Source organism: Lytechinus pictus, chromosome 3 (assembly GCF_037042905.1).
Source record: "Lytechinus pictus isolate F3 Inbred chromosome 3, Lp3.0, whole genome shotgun sequence".
NCBI classification, from domain to species: domain Eukaryota; kingdom Metazoa; phylum Echinodermata; class Echinoidea; order Temnopleuroida; family Toxopneustidae; genus Lytechinus; species Lytechinus pictus.
Window position 1 is genome coordinate 66,791,719 of NC_087247.1, and position 22,105 is coordinate 66,813,823.

The following is a 22,105-nucleotide window of genomic DNA, read 5'->3' on the forward strand; positions in this document are numbered from 1 at the left end:
ACACACAGAGTGCGCATTTGCCATAACTGCATGCGCGATGAGTGGTGCGTAGCTTAAGGACCCGCGCAGCTTTAGGACCCCCAACCATATATGTTTTGATGAAGAATAATGTTCACTCTTTCGAATTCTTGAATTAATTAAAACATTGGTATTCTGTATGATGAGAATTTAATGCATTTCTCTCCGATTTCATTTTCGTCGTCGAGACTTCTCGCGTGAAGTCGAGATGATTTAGCAGCGCAGCGCAGAGGCGTGACGTCATGTGCTATCGATAACGCAATTGGTATCATTCCTCTGAACCCAGCTCAGTGTTGGAGCTCGGTTCAGCGGCCTTTTTACGCTCTCAACACCAACACCGAACTTGAAATCACCCATTGTGCGATGAGTATGACACTTACCGAACCATTTAAATCCTTTGGTGACTTCTCTTTGAAGTTTGCTTTAAAAACAATGTATTTTTTCTTCACTCAGTGAAGATTTCACGGAGATGCCGTTCGGTCAGCAACAAAATAAATTTTTGGCCTAAAGAGGGTGCGCGATTTATATTCATATCAAAGACACAAAAAAGGAAAAGACTAGGCACCTAAACTATTTTACACGCAAATCGACGGAAGGCATTAACTACGCGAAGTCCGTGAAGTGTCCAATCTTTTCATTGTATAGACTTTGGTAGACCATATTTTTTACGTTCATTCAAGCTTGTACTGCTGGTTTCGTTCCAGGTACATAGATTTTTTCAAATTTTTTTTTATTAGTCATCGTTTTAAATTATTTTCCAAAAAGTGTTATCGCCAATAATAATCTTGAATTATGTTTTTGAAGGTATTTCATTTATTGGTGCCCATAATTAGTCAAGTAATTATAAGAATTGCGCATTCAAAGAATTTAGACACAGTAATAAAATTACAGAGGAGCTGAATCAAGGCTGTGAAATTTATTAGCACCACCAACGGGTTTCCTTGTATTTCCGTAGAAGAGACATGCGAAGTCACTTTCCAGGCCGAGGTAAGCGAATTTTGATCCAATCGACTGTAACTCTATGGAAATCCATCAGTGTCATAATTTTCTTCTACCGGAAAATTTGCACAATGTCCTTTGTAAACAAAGACTAGATCTAACACTAACAGTTAAGTATAGATATCGCTATCGTGCAGCCACCATTAGGGGGATAACAATGCAAAATCCCCCGTTTGGGCTCATCGATTTTTGTCTTTATTTTATAAAAAAATATAAAAAGAACTGTACCAAAATAAAGATTTTTTATTCTTTTTTGGCCTGAAATGCACCAAAACAGGGAAAAATAAACTTAAAAGAAAACAGTGACTTTTGCTGTCGCGCAACTTCACTCCCTGTTTTATCCGAACTTATTACATAAACATATGGCCATTGAGTCCCTGTACAGATCAAGCTAGAACTTCGGTCTCTGTATTTGGTGAGTGGAGCCAACGGAGTTCAGCGGAACAGCCAACCTTAACAGAGACCAAAGCTTTTGGTCTAAGATAGCTCTAGACTCTAGGCCCAGTGAATTTTCAAGAAAACAATGAGTGCTTGAATATATATATAGGCCTACATTATAGTTTGAAAATATTTTGAACAAACATGAATAATACATACCTAACCTTACCTTACCGCAAATACTGGAAGAATGCTGAATCAGCAGTCGAGCTTCTAGGTCTATCTTCTTGTCAGTTTCCTTCATGCTTCAATAAGTTTAAGGAGGCAGTGGGGCAAGTTGGTGAAAATTGACTTCTCATATCAAACTAAGAGTAGTGGGAATCATAATGCTTATCTTTCCAGTGTCGGTCTAGCCTGATTTTGAAGGTGTCTACTGTGGGAGCTTCAACTACCTCAGCTGGGAGAGAGTTCCAATCATTGACTATTCGGTGACTAAAAGCTTGCTTTCTCACATTTGTTCTGCATCTTGGCTTTACAAGTTTGAACCTATGACCTCTTGTAGTACTGTCAGCTAGTTGAAAAAAGTGGTCTGGGTTAAGCCTGTCGATTTCATATGTGATCTTATACACTTGAATCATGTCACCTCTCTTTATTCTGTTCTCCAAGGATGGTAAGTTTAGGTGTTTAAGCCTTTCCTTGTATGGAAGATGTTTGATCCTGGAGATTACTTTTGTTGCTCTCTTCTGAACTCTCTCGACAGCCTTAGCATCAGCAATGTACTGTGGTGACCAGATGACATTACCATATTCCAGGAGTGGCCGCACTAACCCTTTAAATAGTTTGGGGATAGTGGTCGAATCAAGACACTGGAAATTACGTCTGATGCTGATCAGTACCCTGTTTGCCTTATTGACAGCATTTGACACTTGCTTGTGGAATTTTAGATCGTCGTCAATGATGATCCTAAATCCTTTTCTTCTGTAACTGCATTCAGTGCTGTACTCCCGATGTTGTAGTGCTCTCTTTGGTCACCTGATCCAAGATGTAAAACACTGCACTTGTCAGTGTTGAACTGAAGTTGCCACTTTGAGGACCAGTCCATCAGTGAGTGCAAACTTGCTTGGAAAAGTTCACATTGATTAGGAGTGGAGACAGAAGAAAAGGCCTTAGTGTCATCTGTATAGACCCTTTCCGTGGATTCCATAACATCAGGAAGATCATTGATGTACAACACAAACAATGTCGGGCCGAGCACGCTACCCTGGGGCACCACACTCTTTACTGTGCACCACTGAGATCTGGCATTATTTACTACTACCCTCTGGGTTCGGCCACTGAGAAAATCAGCAATCCAAGTTTTGAAGCTCCCCTGGATGTTGTATGCATCTAGTTTTGCCACAAGTCGTTGATGGGGTACACTGTCAAAGGCCTTTCTAAAATCTAGGTAGACAACACCAACCTTTTCACCTTTATCCAGTAAGGACGTCCAGTCCTCTAATGTCTGGAGCAGCTGTGTAACAGTTGATCTTCCTGGGACAAATCCATGTTGGGTATCGCTGATAAGTTCATTTTCCATCCGATGTTCGATGATCTTGTCTCTGATCAGCGACTCCATGATCTTACATGGTACTGAAGTCAAACTTATTGGTCGATAATTAGTAGCTTCAGACTTGTTTCCCTTCTTATGAACTGGAACAACGTGACTTGCTTTCCATGCTGAAGGAAGTTTGCCTTCTCTGAACGACTTAGTGTAGATGATGGCCAATGGTGTACACACTGAAGGTGCCGTTTCCCGTAAAATGCAAGGATGGATACCATCCGGTCCAGCACTCTTGAATTTGGAAAGCAGATCAAGTTTGCGATGTACATCCTCTGGGGTTATGTCAAGAGCAGATAAGCATCCAGCTGACTGTCTGGGTTCAAGCTGTGGGATGGAAGAAGTGTCCTCTTCAGTAAATGTTGTCTCAAAGAAAGCATTCAAGATTTCAGCTTTCTCTTCATCTGTTGAAGTGAAGGTACCATCTGTCTTTTTGAGATCAGGAAGCCCCTTTCTGGTCTATAGATTATCAGATGCATATCTCCAGAATGCTTTTGGATCCGTCTTCACATTCTTCGCAAGGTCCTTTTTCGAAGTTACTTTGCAGTTCTCTCGTGAGGCATTAAAGAGCCTTTGCTAGTTTCCTAGCTCTAGCAATGTCAGTTAGGTGTTTAGTGATTTGGGCTTGTTGCCATGCACAATGCTTTTGTCCATGCAGTCTGAGTGCTTGATTGTTCATCCATCTGTGCTTTTTCTTACGTCGTCGTGATGACGAACACGGTATGTGTTCATAATGACCTGTCAAGATTGTATGAAAGAATGACCATGACTGTTCAGTATCCATGTCCTTCATTGATTCTTCCCACTCAACTTTATCAAGCTCCTCACATATGTCATTGTATTGTCCAAGACTGAACTGAAGTTTTGGAAACAGTGCTTCTTTTTCTGGAGCTGAGAGGGTGATGGTCAAAACAAGCCCAAGATGGTCACTCAATCCAAGAGGAGGCAGTGATTCAGTATCATCAATCAAATGGTCATTATTAGTGAACACCAAATCCAGAGTGCTGTCATTTTGTCCTACCCTATGTCTTGTTGGGAAATGGACATGCTGGTGTAGGAAGCAGTCAGCTATGGTGTCTATGAACTCTATATCTGTGTTGCTTCTTCCAGTGTAGGATTCCCAGTCTATGTGAGGATAATTGAAATCACCTGCAATCAAAAGGTCAGCTGAGTTCTTATTAGAGACTTCAAGCATGAGATCGCGTAGCTGGTTGTGATTGCTGACAGATGGACTTCTGTATATGTTGACGTTGCTGGCCGTCCATAGTTGCGATTGATTGGATCAATCACAACTCTTTGTAAGCGGAACCCTGAAGAGGCGTCGCAGCACGCATGACCCGCTAGGCCTAGATCTAGTTACCTCTAATAAAAAAGTCTTTAAGTTAGACAGCTGGCAGCCGTCTGTTTCAAGGAGTTTTTTCACATTTAAAATTTTTTTTAAATTTCTCCTCCTACACAGATGGCTCACGATCATGCAGCCACCATTAGGGGATTAACATTAGCAATGTAAAATCCCCCCGACGGGGCTCATCGATTTTTGTCTTTATTTCATACAAATATATAAAAAGAACTGGACCAAAATAAAGATTATTAGATCTATTCCGTTTTGGCCTGAAATGCACCAAAACAGGAAAAATCAACTTAAAAGGACAAAAACAGTGATTTACCTTTGCTGTCGCGCAACTCCCACTTCCTTGGTTTATCCAAACTTACATAAACATATGGCCATTGAGTCCCTGTACAGATCGAGTTAGAACTTTGGTCTCTGTATTTGGTAAGTGGAGCCAACGGAGTTCAGCGGAACAACCAATTTAACAGAGACAGAAGCTTTTGGTCTAAGTTACCTCAAGTGATGTTCGTGCAGGCTCCACTCCACTTCACTACTGCTACACCTACCTGAACATCAAGCCCATGAACTCGCTCTGATACTTCGAGTGGCAAAGGTGGGAAAAAATACATATTTATTGTAAAATCCTACACCAAAATTAGCTTAAAAAGAATAAGAAGCTTAATTTCTTACTTTTCATCCTAATTTCACTCCATATATATCCATCCTCCAGTTAGCCTCAAAATTGGTGATTTAGAGCCAACATCGAGTTCCTCACACATATAAATAATTCGCTGCAGATTTCAAAACATTGCATGCGCGAGGGTCTGAGCTTTTTGACGAGGAAAAAAAGGAAGAAATTATAAATATTTATATTAAATACAACCAGCCTAACCACCTTTCCGGAAAAAAATTCGAATTTTGGTAGCTCTCCGCGATCGTAGAAGAACTTGGCTGATCCTGATCTCTTTGTCATAAAAATTCGCTATTTTCCAGCATATTTTTGTGAAAGGTGGTATAAGCTGATTGTATTCGATATAAATTTATCTTTATCATTTCTTCCTTTTCCCCCGTCAAAAAGCAAAATTTAGGAGTAATCTAGGAGGGTGCAAAATTGCACCCTTTTCTCCACAGACATTGTAGTTAAGGCGTCGGTAGAGCTCCACCACTACGAGCCTCGCCGTTATTGGTCTATTGACTGAAGGGATGCTGCAAAGCCAGACAAAGTCTCAGCAGAGCATATCCCTGACAGAAATAGACCTATTTATCGGTCTAGTCTCCAATATGAAAGAGAGTCTCCCATATTGACTGTGCACCTCTACTGAGTACTGACACTTGGCCATGACAGTTCGACAGTGCAGTGGGAGCTTACCGCGCAGGGTGTGCACTTCCACAGGTGATGGTCCATGCATGCTACACTACCGCAACCCTTGGGTTGAGTCCATAGACATTGGACCATCAATTCATGACTTGTACAAATTACTTTAAATAACAAAATAATAACAATTCACTGAAAACAAATATTTCACATTTTCCCTAGGGAAAATGGACTATGCGTAAGGAAAATAGACTATTTCATGGGAAACGTTTTTCCTAGAAAAACACACTTGTGTGCACTCTCAATGAAACAAATTTTAGGCAATGGATATTTTTACAATTGATCAAGGTTTTAGAAATTTTATCGAGAAACTTTTATTTGTCTTTTAATTATACTTTTACCACAGATCTGGCTTTGATTATCTTGTTTGATATGAAGTACAGGTGTATCAGGTATGGTTTACAATTTAACTTAAGTTATTACTGTACTCTTACAGTTCTTTGTTTCTACCTTTATTCAATAGGACGGGTATAATGAAGGAAAGTAGATGATAGGCACAATGTTTGGGCCAGTACATCATGTCCCATCCCCCTACTTTTATGATCAGAAGAAAGTTATTCAAAGGCCTAAGAGGAGACGCAAGCAACCTCAGGAGCTCCCTCGTAGTTTACGCTTTGCCAACCTCAATCCTCGTTTAGCTGCTTTCCTTAGCAGCCAGGAACGTCAAAAGAAGAAGCAAGAAGCAGAATCTTATGAGGGACACTTTTCTTCTGACCAAACATCTTTACTTAAATACTCTGAGGAGGCAGGAAATAGTTTCTTTGCTCTTCAAAACACTGAACTTTATCGGCAAATATTCAGAAATAGCTTTGATAATTTAACACTTGATGGAGAACAAACTCAGAGACAGCTCTACCATGAATCTGTTCAAGCAGCTCCAACACTCTTAGTCAAGCTTACGTCCATTCTCTATCTCTTTGTGGACCAACATCTAGATCTTCCTCGGGAATTAGTGAATGCGCTGAGCTGTTCCTATGAAGAACTAACAGCAGAAGCACAATTTGAAAGGAAAGAATGGCAATGTATTGAAAATCTTCCTGATGATGGAGAAAAAGAAGGAGTGGAAGATGGACTTGAAGAAGACAAAGACTTAGATGATAGTCCCATAATTGAAGATACAGATGGCAAAGATAAGAAGAAAAAGAAGAAGAAAAAGACATCTGGAGAGGACCCATCTCAATCACCTGCAGATGGATTTCATGTTCCTAAATCGAAATTAGGTAAATATTATTCAGATTGGTGCTTATATATTGAATAACATTTCATCTACTGATTTTACCTGCATTTGAGAAAATATTGTTCTGAGGAAATATGTGTAGTTTCAAAGTGGTGATGAATGTTTTTTTCTTTTCATTTTTTATTTTATCCTACTTGTCATCCCAACAATCTGTTTGAGGCCTATTCACCAAGTAAGCTTCAAACCTCCTTTTCATTTTGACCAGCAAGTTTTCCAGAACGCACTGCCATGTATATTGCTGAAGGATTTACACTTTTATTTGTTAAGGCCATGGTCTTGGTCATCCTTTTAATTTTCTCAAACCCCCTCTTACAGTGTATTTCCTTCAATATTTTGGTGTTATTTTCAATTTTTCCCACCTTGCTGTATTTATAGACACAAAGTACCCTTGTAAAGTGACTGTGCTCACCTAATTTCAAATTTAACGCCTGTTACCATAATTTGTTTTGTGTACTTGAATTAACTACATGTATTTTGCTTCATGTTTGATATGTCTCCTGTTTTCCAGGGAAAGATATTCCTCCAGGGACTGCAAAATCAGCTCCAGCAGGACGTTATTTAAGTAAAACTGGAAGAGATGGAAAACATTCTGCTCTCAACAAAAGTCCAGGTCTAAGCAAGCGAGCTCATACTGCAGACCTGATTGGGGAAAGCCAAGATGGTATGTACATTATTGTATTATTTCTTAGAGACAGTGACACATGTTGTACACATGTACATGTATGTAAAGGGCAGTTTGACATGGTTAGTGTTATTAAAATTAGTAAAACAAGAGAATGGCTGATTGGATGAAAATCTATCAGTAGTGAATAACAGACTTATGGATTTTATAACATTTCAATTTTGTGATGCCACATGTGAGCAGGTCCCAAATATTCATGTCATGAATTTCTTAAAATACATTCACTACTTTCTCAGATAATTGAGCATGATTTTTACCTGTACATTATATTACAAACAAGATAAATACATGTACATGTAGTTTTTTTTCCTATTAAACTTTGAAAATTATCAAAATGGATGTTAGGTAGAATAATGTCATGAAGAGATTTTGGCCTCTGATAGATATCATGGGAAGATGATAATGAGTCTGAATAACCATTAGTCACATGTACATAAGTAAGTGTCATCAAATTTTCGAAATTCATAGAGAATTCTATACAAAAGTTATCTAAAACAATAATAGTAAAGCTAATGTAATCTGTTTTATAGTCTAACATGCCCATGAAGCTTGGGTAATCTTACATTTAATTTTTTTGATTTAAATACTATTAAACTTTATATGATGTATAGCCAGTTGTTTCACTGACTTTGTCAACATTGGGTAGCCAGGATCTTGTGACTTGTTTCCAGTATGTTGTATGTGCAATTCAAAACTTCATAGAGTTATTCTGCTTTGCAATGTACTGTTGAAACTTAAACGTTGCTGGTAAAATGAAACTTCTCCTGTAAATCAGGGTGTAATCTACCAGAAGTAAGCTATGACCTTTACAAGAATTCAACAAGAAAATAAGTTTGCAACATTCCACCTTTCACTCCAGTAGTTTAATTAATTTTAAACAGGAAAAAAAACTTACATGAGCATGAGCAATTATATCAGATTCAAGTATAAATTCTGTAATTCATAATGCACTTCAAATTTATATTTTCAATAAGTAAAATGTAGCGCAGACCGTGTAGTCATTTAAGAAGCTTTAAGTAACTTTGTAATCATGCGCATAGTTGTACCATAAACCATGGTACAAAATGCCAGTTCCTAAAATCACTCGATGCATAAGGGTATTATCTTCGTCCGCTTTTTATTACACGCCCGTCCGTCCGTCTGTCTGTCCGTCCATTAACTTTTCCTTGTAAATGCGATAACTTCAGTTTGACTTAACCTAGGCTCATATAATTTAGTGTGTATAATACTAGCATGGATCCCAGGAAGCCTATTGATTTTGAGGTCAAAAGGTCAAGGTCACAGTGACTTATTTTCATCTTACACTTCTGCAGTCTTTGTAAACACGATTACTTCAGTTTAACTTAATCTAGGCTCATATAATTTGGTGTGTATGATACTAGCATAGATCCCAGGAAGCCTATTGATTTTGAGGTCAAAAGGTCAAAGGTCAAGGTCACACAGACATGTTTTTATCTTACCCTTCTGAAGTCCTTGTAAACGCGATAACTTTAGTGTATCTTAACCTAGGCTGATATAATTTAGTGTATATGATAGCAGCATGAATCCCAGGAAGCCTTTTGATTTTTAGGTCAAGAGGTCAAAGGTCACAGTGACATATTTTCATCTTACCCTTCTGCAGTCCTTTTAAATGCGATAACTTCAGTTTAACTTAACCTACATGTAGGCTCATATGATTTGGTGTGTATGATACTAGCATGGATCCCAGGAAGTCTATCGATTTATAGGTCAAAGGTCAAAGGTCACACTGACATGTTTTCATCTTACACTTCTGCAGTCTTTGTAAACACGATTACTTCAGTATAACTTAAGCTAGGCTCATATAATTTGGTGTGTATGATACTAGCATGGATCCCAGGAAGCCTATTGATTTTGAGGTCAAAAGGTCAAAGGTCAAGATCACACAGACATGTTTTTATCTTACCCTTCTGAAGTCCTTGTAAACGCGATAACTTTAGTGTAACTTAATCTAGGCTGATATAATTTGGTGTGTATAATAGCAGCATGAATCCCAGGAAGCCTATCGATTTTTATGTCAAGAGGTCAAAGGTCACAGTGACATATTTTCATCTTACCCTTCTGCAGTCCTTTTAAATGCGATAACTTCAGTTTAACTTAACCTAGGCTCATATGATTTGGTGTGTATGATACTAGCATGGATCCCAGGAAGTCTATCGATTTTTAGGTCAAAAGGTCAAAGGTCACACTGACATATTTTCATCTTACACTTCTGCAGTCTTTGTAAACAGGATTACTTCAGTTTAACTTAATCTAGGCTCATATAATTTGGTGTGTATGATACTAGCATGGATCCCAGGAAGTCTATCGATTTATAGGTCAAAAGGTCAAAGGTCACACTGACATGTTTTCATCTTACACTTCTGCAGTCTTTGTAAACACGATTACTTCAGTTTAACTTAAGCTAGGCTCATATAATTTGGTGTGTATGATACTAGCATAGATCCCAGGAAGCCTATTGATTTTGAGGTCAAAAGGTCAAGGTCACACAGACATGTTTTTATCTTACCCTTCTGAAGTCCTTGTAAACGCGATAACTTTAGTGTAACTTAATCTAGGCTGATATAATTTGGTGTGTATGATAGCAGCATGAATCCCAGGAAGCCTATCGATTTTTAGGTCAAGAGGTCAAAGGTCACAGTGACATATTTTCATCTCACCCTTCTGCAGTCCTTTTAAATGCGATAACTTCAGTTTAACTTAACCTACATGTAGGCTCATATGATTTGGTGTGTATGATACTAGCATGGATCCCAGGAAGTCTATCGATTTTTAGGTCAAAAGGTCAAAGGTCACACTGACATATTTTCATCTTACACTTCTGCAGTCTTTGTAAACAGGATTACTTCAGTTTAACTTAATCTAGGCTCATATAATTTGGTGTGTATGATACTAGCATGGATCCCAGGAAACCTATTGATTTTGAGGTCAGAAGGTCAAAGGTCAAGGTCACACAGACATGTTTTTATCTTACCCTTCTGAAGTCCTTGTAAACGCGATAACTTTAGCTTAACTTAACCTAGGCTGATATAATTTAGTGTGTATGATAGCAGCATAAATCCCAGGAAGCCTATTGATTTTTAGGTCAAGAGGTCAAAGGTCACAGTGACATATTTTCATCTTACCCTTCTGCAGTCCTTTTAAATGCGATAACTTCAGTTTAACTTAACCTAGGCTCATATAATTTGGTGTGTATGATACAAGCATGGATCTCAGGAAATCTATTGATTTTGAGGTCAAAAGGTCAAAGGTCAAGATCAAAGTGGCATATTTTCATCTTACCCTTCTGAAGTTCTCTTCATGCAATAACTTTAGTTGAACTTAACCTAGACACATATAATTTGGTGTGTATGATACTAGCATAGATTCCAGCAATTCTATTGATTTTGAGGTCAGAAGGTCAAAGGTGAAATCGCCACCTTCCACTTTTCTTGCTTGACCAATAACTCCATTTTCCGCGTTACAGGCGGGCGAATTATGTGTTCGCCTTAGCGACACTCTTGTTTACCCTGCTATAGTGTAGAAACAATGGTTTAGCATGATTTGTAAAATCAGAGGGAGGGGGTTATCAATTTTGAAAAAAATTTCAATCTTTTATCCTTAAAACAGTAAGAACTTTCAACTGAAATTTGGTAAGTCAATAGAGTTGAAGACTTTGGTTAAAGACATGCTTTCGGTATCTAGCCAAAAAAATAATTTTATGAAATTTGATCGAAAATTAGGTTTAGGCCAGTTCATGAAATCACTGATGTCATGTGTATGCCTACCGGTATATAAATGGGCATGCTGTCAGTCGGTCAGACTGCCTTACCATGGTTACTGCATATTTTCTTCACATGTAAGGCCATCATGATAGAACAAGGGACCCAGAGGTAATAAGCCTTCATTAAAGGACAAGTCCACCCCCCAAAAAAGGTTGATTTGAATAAAAAGAGAAAAATCCAAAAAGCATAACACTGAAAATTTCGTCAAAATCGGATGTAAAATAAGAAAGTTATGACATTTTAAATTTTCGCTTAATTTCACAAAACAGTTCTATTCACATCCTGGTTGGTATGCAAATGGGGAGACTGATGACGTCATCCACTCACTATTTCTTTTGTAGTTTATTAAGATGAAATATTCTAATTTTCTCCTCATTGTCAAGTGAAACAATGATTAATTCCTCCCTGAACATGTGTAGATAGCATTGTTTTATACTATATGGTTCAGTCAAGTTGGTCCTTATTTTCAAATCTGTAAAAAATTAAAAATTGTATAATTCAAACAATAAAAAACAAAAGAAATAGTGAGTGATGGACATCATCGACTGACTCACCTAATTGTGCATATCACAGTTTTGTGAAAAATAAGCAAAACTTTAAAATTCCATAACTTTCTTATTTTACATCCGATTTTGATGAAATTTTCAGCGTTATACTTGTTTGATTTTTCTCTATTTATTCAAATCAACATTTTTCTGGGGTGGACTTGACCTTTAACAATTCTAGATTTGTCTCGCCCTCCAGAGGTGAAGGCGAGACTTAGGGATCCAAATGTCGTCCATCCGTCACAAACATGACACATAACTCTGCAACCGAAAGTCACTTTTCAACCAAACTTATTTGGTAGATACACTTAGGGGACCTGCATGTTATGCTGTAGTCGGAGGTCATATGTTAAGGTCAATGGTCATTTTCAGGTCAACGTTAAAGTGTACATGCAAGACTCTCTTATGACACATAACTGCAACCATAAGTTACTTTTCAGCCAAACTTAGATGGTAGATGCACTTAGGGGACCTGCATGTTATGCTGCAGTCGGAGGTCACATGCTAAGGTCAAAGGTCATTTTCAGGTCAACGTTGAAGTTTACATGGAAGACCCTTACGACAAATGTTATTCCATCCCAGTTATTTCACAATGAAGTTTTGATACGATTCTTATGGATGCCCTTGTAAATCGCGATATTACTGGTCATTTTTCACAAGTGGGCGAGACACAACATCACTTATGCCTTGTCTTTGCAGAGAATGGACAACCAATTCAATAGAGTATGTACACAATGAAACATAGGGCATTGTGTAGAAAAAAAACGTTAATTTAGAATGATTTTCTCTTTTTGTGATTATTCCTCCCCTTTTTACAACTTGAAGATATAAAATCAGTGAAACAGAAATCAGATGAGAAAGCAACAAGACGTTATATGAAGAAGGGTCGTAGGCATGCTACTACAGCTGTGGAGTATTACACCTCATGTTATGGTAGACATTTGTAGATTTGTATGGTGTTTTGAAGTTGAATTCACACGGTTTTTAGTTATTATTTTTTGTTTTGAGGTTTGGTTTAAATTACTCACTATTAAAGGTTTCAATTTGGTGTTTGAATGGGTTTTTTACTCATTATTTTTTTTTACTTTTCTACAATGAATGTATGTATACATTAGTACTTAATTAAAATATCAAGACATGCATGTACATTTTTTCAAAATAAGATATTTCTTAAAGGGATGTACATGTACAAGTTTAATATGGCCTCATCCTCATGAACACTAACATAATTTTATTTTCCTGAAGGATATGATTTTAACATTTGGTATATCTACCTGGTACAGCTGATACAATTCCCTAACAAATATATAACAAATGATACCCTCTGTATTTCTATTGAACTTACTTTCGTATGGAGTACTTCATCATTTACCTTGTGAAATATTTTTGGGGTTATTTCTATTCATTTTATCATATTTTGTTCTCACAACCGTATGTTTTTTTTATACACCTTTCTCTTTCATTTACATCTTGGTAAAGGGAAGCCATTCATTTTCTTGGCATAAAGGTATTAAATCAAAGCCTTTTGGGTAAATCTCTTCTTGTGGAAAAAGTGGATAGATAAGAATATTTTCATTTTGAATTTGAAAAAAGAAACTTATATCAAAATTAGTTTGAAAAGTTGATGTTGGATGATCTCAATTCATTTTCTACATTTATCCTAAAATTTGCAATGTTTCTTCATAATGAATTGCATTTTAGACAACTCTGTGATGCCTAATCCACTGAAATTTTCAGATTTCCAACATGATCTCATAAGGCGCAGCCTGCATGTCTCCATGTAAGAATAGATACTGTGCATGATTTACTTAAGAAAATCAAATTCACACAACACATTGAGTTAAAAGTAGAATTTTTTTTTGAAAATTATAGCACACAACATGGAAAGTTGTCAAAAAGAAAGGCAATTTTGAGGGAAATATTCCGGGGGGGGGGGGGGGGGCAGTCAAATATATTGCTGTACACACGTGTGACCAAAAAAATGCATTTAAATGGACTCTTTAAAGGAGAATGAAACCCTTGAAACCAGCTGAATCCATATCAAAGAGAAAAATCAAAGAAACATATTGTTGAAAGTTTGAGGAAGATTGAATGAATGATAAGAAAGTTATGAGCATTTAAATATTGAGATCACTAGTGCCATGTAGATCCTCCCATCGGCAATGCGACCAAGATCTGTGATATCACACACGTACAACTCCCTCATTACTCTAGTACTTATTTCACCTATATTCTCACTTTTATAGAGTCTATCACAAGGTGAGGTGTTCTCTTTATGAGATGACAAGTACAGAGGTTTCACAACATTATACCATTGATGAATCGTTTGTCATATGATTAGAATAAGCAAAAAGAGATGTTTTGGGGTATATTTTCAGTGTCCAAATGGGAGAGTTGTACGTGTGTGACATCACAGATCTTGGTCGCATTGCCAATGGGAGGATCTCCATAGCATTAGTGATCTCGACATTCAAATGCTCATAACTCTTTTATTGCTAGTCCTATTTTACTCAAAGTTTTGTTGATCTTATTCTTTGATTTTTCTGCTTTCACAAAAGCTAACTTGCTCCAAGAGTTTCATTCTCCTTTAAGGGTATCCAAAACACAGATTTTCAAGGAAAGGGTGGTTTAAAAGACTGGTCAATGGTCAAACGTATTTAGGTAATTTTTTCTCAAAGCTTTTTTTTTTAAAAAGACTAGCCCCAAACATGTTTATTTTTATTTATTTATTCAAATATATTTATTCAGGATGACAAGATCAGTTAAAAACCTCATTCCCCGAGCTTTTCCCCCGAGGCCATATTTTGGCGAAAAACTTGTTTAGGGGCCAAAATGTGTAAATAAAGCCCACGAAAATCTTGTTTAGGAGGTAATTTTGCACACAGAGAAAAACTTGTTAAGGGGGTGTTTGGAAATTACTTGGTCATGTGCGTGTACAGCAATATATTTGACTGCCCCCCTCCCCCCCCCCCCCCCCGGGCAATATTGCCAATTTTTTAATGTACACTATACAAGTAGTTTTTCTTAATAGAAAATGACCATATTTAAAAAATATATGCTTTCTCTTTTCCATTATGATTGAAAATGATTCCACCCCAGAGGGTTTTGGTTTCCTTGGAAAAGTATACCAGTACCATAAGTCCCGCAGCAGGTCTCAAGCTCATAACCCCACAAGAGATAGACTTTTCTCGAAGTGTTGCATTGCTGTTCGGCATGTACGTTAACGTTACCCTTCGAGAAAAGCCTCCCGCCCCGAATGTGATTAAATTTAGTTGTCTTCTAAACTCTATTTTGATTTTTTAAAATATGTTAAAATGAATTTTTATGTATTGTATTGGTTTATGAATAATGTATTTTTTGTATTTGATTATTTTTGTGAAATATTTTTGGACATTATTCCAATCATGAACAAATATTGTCTTGATAAGAAAAATTTAAATATTGATACCTTTATGAATTTTAGTTAGAAAATGATTATTAGATTTGGACATGAAATTGAGATTTGAGTACATGAAATTGAGATTTGTACATGAAATCATGTTTTTGAGCAATTTTGGAACTGTTTATCTGAGAAACCAAATGTTTGTTTCAATACAACTGAGTCTGTTCATCTGTTCAAAGACACTGATCTTGGTACAGAGCTACAAAGTTTCGAAAGTTTCAAACAGCGAACTGAGGAATTTTATTACAGTTCAGATGTATGTATACATGAATTAACTGGTGTATGAATTTTGTACTTTTTATGAATCTCCAAACTTCTGCAAATAAAGAGCCCTCTTTATTTTTTTTCTTTCAAGTTTAATGTGGTGTTTGTTTTTCATGGATACGTGTGTTTAATTTCATTTTGTTATGATTTGCATCAAATTCAGTGCACAGGAACCTTTTGTTTCCTAGTGTTCAGAACTGCATTTGATGTAATGCTGTTTAATTTTCACATGATTTTTTGGGGGGTGGGGCTGTGGGGTTTATTATGTCCTCTATTTTGAACTATGTTTGTAAATTGTTTTTCATACTGAAGTTCCTTACAGTTTACTTGATTTTTTATACGCCCGTCCTAGACTGGATGAACATACATGTATTATGGTATCATGCTCAGTGTCCGTCTGTCCATTTGTTAACTTTTCCTTGTAAACGCGATAACTTCAGTTTGACTTAACCTAGGCTCATATAATTTGGTGTGTATGATACTAGCATGGATTCCAGGAAGCCTATTGACTTTGAGGTGGAAAGGTCAAAGGTTAAGGGCACTGACATATTTTCATCTTACCCTTCTGCAGTCCTTGTAAAACGCGATAACTTCAGTTTAACTTATCTTAGGCTCATATAATTTGGTGTGTATGATACTAGCATAGATCCCAGGAAGCCTATTAATTTTGAGGTCAAAAGGTCATGGTCAAAGTGTCATGTTTTCATCTTACCCTTCTGCAGTCTTTGTAAACGCGATAACTTCAGTTTAACTTAACCTACAGTAGGCTCATATAATTTGGTGTGTATGATATCAGCATGGATCCCAAGAACCTTTTGATTTTGAGGTCAAAAAGTCAAAGGTCAAGGTCACACTGACATGTTTTCATCTTACCCTTCTGACGTTTTTGTAAACGTGATAACTTTAATTTGGTGTGTATGATACTAGTATGGATCCTAGGAAGCCTATTGATTTTGAGGCCAAAAGGTCAAATGTGAAGTCGCCACCTTCCACTTTTCTTGCTTGACCAATAACTCCATTTTCCACATGATAGGCGGGCGTATTATGTGCTTGCCTTAGCAACACTCTTGTTACTATTACAATTTTAACATATAGATGAGTGCATGCATCTTAATGGTTTGCAAAGAACAGTTGCTTAGCATTAAGCATAACATGGTTCCAAGTTCACATAATGTTTTTAAGTTTATTTCCAAATTTTCACCCGAGGTATTGCATGTTGTCGTGCTTGAAGATGCATGCTTACTCTATATAATTTATTATGTTTGATGATTACATTGAAATAGAAAGAAAATTGGCCATATCATATGGGAGCTATATTGAAGCTGTGGTTTCTGTATGTATCTTCATTTTCTTTTGGTCATTTTCAAACTTTCATACTGATTTTCCCACATACCTGTAATTACAGATTATACTCATCAATTTTAAGTTACAAATTCAAGCTTCACAGCACATTTACTCTTTTAAATCTCCTACCTTAAGTATTTCCACTTTATACATTGTACATGTAAATGAATTCAATTTTTGTTCATCAAATTCTGTATTGGAGTGGAAAGATGTGATTCTATATTTAAATCCCTTACTTTTTCTCCTCTAATAGATGTTTTTAATTGAATTCTTGATTAGTAGGTGGTGGTGTGGCTCAGCCTAGTTTTCTTCAAGTAATAAGTTTCTCCATTACTAAGGCTAAAGAGGAGACTGGTTGGTTGATTCAGCATGAAGATGAAGATGAGGCTGTTAGGAGAAGTATCTTGGAGACTATCATTATGAGACTCAACCAGTCATCACAGGAAGCGTGAGTATTTGTATGGATTATTGTAAAAACAAATTCTACTCCTCAAAAAATTTTAATTTAAAATTCCTTGTCATGAACATAAACTATTATATCCCGGTACTGTTGAAGTACATTTCATTTCTTATTTCTGTCAACTACAGGAAAGTTGCTGCATTTGAAGCTAAAGAGAAAGGCCACACTAATCCACTATCTAAGCGTTATTATGGTGATAGCAGAAGAGAGGCAATGGCAAAGTATGGCAAGAAGTCAACTGTTGCAGTAGCTCCAAGACTTTCTTCTACCAGTATGCAGAGGTTACCACCACCTCCTAAGCTTCCACAGGCAGCACCTGAAGAAATGAGACCAAAATTTCTGACTGGTTTACCTGATGGATCAATAACTTTATAGTATCCTTCACAAGATTTTTCCACATATTAAATGGGAATTGTAATATTTTAGTTGTTATAGTTTTTGTCTTACCTGCATGGCAGAGTGAGACTATAGGCGCCGCTTTCCGGATGCGGCATCAACATCAAATCTTTACCGAAGGTTTGAAATGACGGCATAACTTAGAAAGCATATGGACTTAGTTCATAAAACTTGGACATAAGTTTAATCAAGTATTACTAAACATCCTGCTTGAGTTTCAGATCACATGATTAAGGTCAAAGGTCATTTAGGGTCAATGAACTTAGACTGTTGGGGGAGTCGATATCGAAATCTTAACCTAAGGTTAAGTTTTTGAAATGTCATCATAACTTAGAAAGTATATGAACCTAGTTCATGAAACTTAGCAATGAGGGTTATCAAATATTACTTAACATCCTGCCTGAGTTTCAAGTCACAGGTCTAAGGTCAAAGGTCATATAGGGTCAGTGAACTTTGGCCAAGTTGGGGGTATTTGTTGAATCGATCCCATTCCAACTCTTTTTCTGAAAAACTTCAATAGATGAATTCCAATTATGACAACAATTGTTAATGATTTGTTTGTAACTGGATGCTTCTCTGATAAATTCAAATGTGCCAGTATTTTATCTTTACTTAATTGAAACTCCTTGAATTCAGAAAAGCTAAAAAATTATCGTCCAATCGCTAATCTGAGATTCTTTGCCAAGATCTTAGAAACTCTTGCAGCCTCCCAGTTACAAACTTATCTTAAAAAAAATAGTTTGTATGCAAAATTTCATTCAGGTTATCGTCAGTTCTATGGTGTCGAAACTGCTCTGCTTCGAGTCACAAAGGATATATTGGTGTCTTTGGACAAAGGTGAGAAAGTTGTCTTATATTGTTAGATATTTTTCAGCTGCTTTCGACACCATAAGACATGACATTGAGATAGCTCCATCATATTTGACCGAACTATTAACTTTACATCAGACTAAAGTGTACTTATACTCTTAAGATCAAGCACAAAGCGGCTGTTTGCTATTCCTCCCATTATCACCAAAACATATGGTGAGCGCTCATTTGCACATGCCTCTTCAATCTTTTTATGGAATGCACTTCCTAATTATATGAGAAATATACATGATTTAGATAAGTTTAAGTCTTCCCTAAACAAGTGTCTGTTTAACATATAATGAATTCAGTGCCCAACACTCTTTACTTGCTTTCAAATTTCATTCCTTAAATTCAACCAAGTGCAGAGGGATATGCACAGCTATGTGTTATGCGCTATAAAAGGACTGAATATTCTTTATTATTATTAATTACCATGATAATTTTGAAAGTTTATGGATCTGAATCATAAAACTGAGCATCCTGTGCGAGTTTCAGGTCACATGACTAAGGTCAAAGATCATTTAAGGTCAATGAACTTTTGCCAAGATGGGGGGATTTGTTCAATTACCATCATAACTCTGAAATTGTATTGGTCTAGTTCATAAAGCTCGCGTAACGCAGGTGAGAATGCCAGAGGCGCCCCACTTGTTTTTATTTTATTTTTTTCTTTCAACTCAAATTTAATTTCCAGATTTTTATCATGCCAAAAGAAAGTGCATGCACTGACACAGATTTTAGGTAACCATAAATAGCTGCTCGTTAACATTAAACAACTTCTGTGATTGTCCAGAAACTCATTGAATTATTCATGAAACTCAATTCCATGGAGATGAATGCATCAATTTAGGAATGATGCTGTTAAAAGTTCCTCCTCTGATAAGAGAGAGGGGCTGTTATTGTGTAAGACTTGTCAGATACCTTAACCTTTGTTTTACCAGCTATCCATCAGGTCGTATTGCAATCATCACAAGTCCTTCAGGGGAAAATAGACAGGGACATTATACACATGTGTATGAGGATGATGAAGAAAATTCCTATCTTGCTGTGTTCACACCTACAGGAAGAGGGTGTGTCTCTGATGTGAAAGGAACTATCAGGTAATATTACTATACATGTAGCTAGCCTTTTTTTTTAAATCCAGATATAAATTATTAATGTGTTTGAAATCAGTAAATGCCAATTGCATTGTTTGTATCAGTCAGAGGAAAAATTTTATATTCTGCTTGGTGGTAATTCATACATGTATTAATAAATATAATCCCTAGTAACTTTTACTTATTTGAAATATGCTTTGACATGTAAATTTGAAGGATATTTCTCTTCCAGGTTATGGTGTACAGAGAAAGGAGGCATGATAGCTGATAAGGATGGAGCACTCACCACCAAGTGGGAATGGCCTTTACCTCATCTCAGACTTAATAATCCAGTGGTTTACAAGATCAATGATTACATCAGTATTCGCTGTGTGAATAGGGCAGGAGTTTCATTAACATTCACATGTCATAAGGAGACATCCAAGGTTTATGTTGGTCAGACCATCATGGCTACAGAGCCTCAAACACAGGAAGAGATGGTAAGTTTTAACACTTAAAAACTGTTTTCATTTCATGGGAATTCTTACCACAGGTCCTTGTGCAATATGAGAAGAAAAAGATATTGAATCAGTAGGAACTTCCAAACGACTTTGGATTTTCTTTGTATTATTTTTTTACTCCAGTTCTCACAGTTAAAAGATACTGTGGAATCGGTGCATTTTAATCAGGTACCAATGCATACTTTCTCTGCACCTATTTTGGGGAAAGAAAACAAAGTACTCTCACCCATAATGACCCTGCATCCCCATTTTTGTGAAAGTTTGTCAATAGGGCTGTGTAGAAATGTTAGTAATCTTTTGTCCCTGTTGCTGGACTTGCAATGTTGGCAGGTATGCCAATGTACTACATATTTTGTATATTAGTTTTTGTCTCACCTGCATAGCAGAGTGAGACTATAGGCGCCGCTTTTCCGACGGCGGCGGCGTCAACACCAAATCTTAACCTGAGGTTAAGTTTTTGAAATGACAGCATAACTTAGAAAGTATATGGACCTAGTTCATGAAACTTGGCCATAAGGTTAATCAAGTATTACTGAAGATCCTGCCTGAGTTTCATGTCACATGACCAAGGTCAAAGGTCATTTAGGGTCAATGAACGTAGACCATGTTGGGGGAATCAACATCAAAATCTTAACCTAAGGTTAAGTTTTTGAAATGTCATCATAACTTAGAAAATATATGGACCTAGTTCATGAAACTTATACATAAGGTTAATCAAGTATCACTGAACATCCTGCATGAGTTTCACATCACATGACCAAGGTCAAAGGTCATTTAGGGTCAATGAACTTTGGCCGAATTGGGGGTATCTGTTGAATTACCATCATAACTTTAAAAGTTTATGGATCTGATTCATGAAACTTGGACATAATAGTAATCAAGTATTACTGAACATCCTGTGCAAGTTTCAGGTCACATGATCAAGGTCAAAGGTCATTTAGGGTCAATGAACTTTGGCCAAATTGGGGTATTTGTTGAATTACAGCCATAAATTTGAAAGTGTGTTGGTCTAGTTCATAAAACTTGGACATAATAGTAATCAAGTATCACTGAACATCCTGTGCGAGTTTCAGGTCACATGATCAAGGTCAAAGGTCATGTAAGGTCAAAGAACTTTGGCCACGTTGGGGGTATTTGTTGAATTGCCATCATATCTCTATAAGTGTATTGGTCTAGTTCATAAAACGTGGAAATAAGAGTAACCAAGTATCACTGAACATCTTGTGCGAGTTATAGTAGTTTTCAAAATCAGCACTGCTGCTATATTGAATTGCGTGATGCAGGTGAGACGGCCAGAGGCATTCCACTTGTTTATTTGTAAACAATCAAGTATAGTCAATTACAGGTTATGTTGATGTGATGAAGATTTATTGCTGATTTGATTATTTTGCCACAAAATCAAACTGTTAACAAACCATGTCAGGATCAAAAGTACTTTAACATCATGTGGTTAAGATAATTATTTGTTAATTACAGGGATATCTGGTGTTAGCTGAAGACACTTACACATCTGTATCGGCTAGTGAGAGCTATGCCCCACCACCCCCACCAAAGCGGAAGAAACCCAAGGATGTTAATGTCTTGAAACGTACTCCTAAACCCAAGGTGGTCATTGACCCTATGGAAGAAATCATAAAGTCTTTAGAGCTGCCCAACATTGGAGAGCATGGTATCCAAGCAGAGAAAGAACTCTATACACTCAAAACAAAAGCAAGGTATTTGTCATGACTTTACTCTGTGTTAAACAGTCAAAGATAGACAGAATTTTAAAATCTTTATGAAAATAATTCTTTATATCCTTGATATTTTA

At 36.8% G+C, this 22,105-nt stretch overlaps 1 protein-coding gene across 4 annotated transcripts in view; it reads left to right on the forward strand.

Moving 5' to 3' along the window:
* The first annotated feature begins 2,805 nt into the window (after window positions 1–2,805).
* The window catches only part of LOC129256796 (uncharacterized), a 41,357-nt gene continuing 22,057 nt past the window's right edge, over window positions 2,806–22,105 (forward strand). Inside the window, exons 1-8 of one of the 4 annotated variants that reach the window (XM_054894961.2) lie at window positions 2,806–6,917; window positions 7,443–7,595; window positions 12,769–12,876; window positions 17,273–17,441; window positions 17,582–17,827; window positions 19,640–19,798; window positions 20,028–20,274; window positions 21,772–22,010. In XM_054894961.2, coding sequence (XP_054750936.2) covers window positions 6,185–6,917; window positions 7,443–7,595; window positions 12,769–12,876; window positions 17,273–17,441; window positions 17,582–17,827; window positions 19,640–19,798; window positions 20,028–20,274; window positions 21,772–22,010 — 2,054 coding nt within the window. In that variant the 5' untranslated portion in view covers window positions 2,806–6,184. The remainder of the gene's footprint in view (window positions 6,918–7,442; window positions 7,596–12,768; window positions 12,877–17,272; window positions 17,442–17,581; window positions 17,828–19,639; window positions 19,799–20,027; window positions 20,275–21,771; window positions 22,011–22,105) is intronic. The other 3 variants (XM_064097614.1, XM_054894962.2, XM_054894963.2) reach the window with 3 other exon arrangements.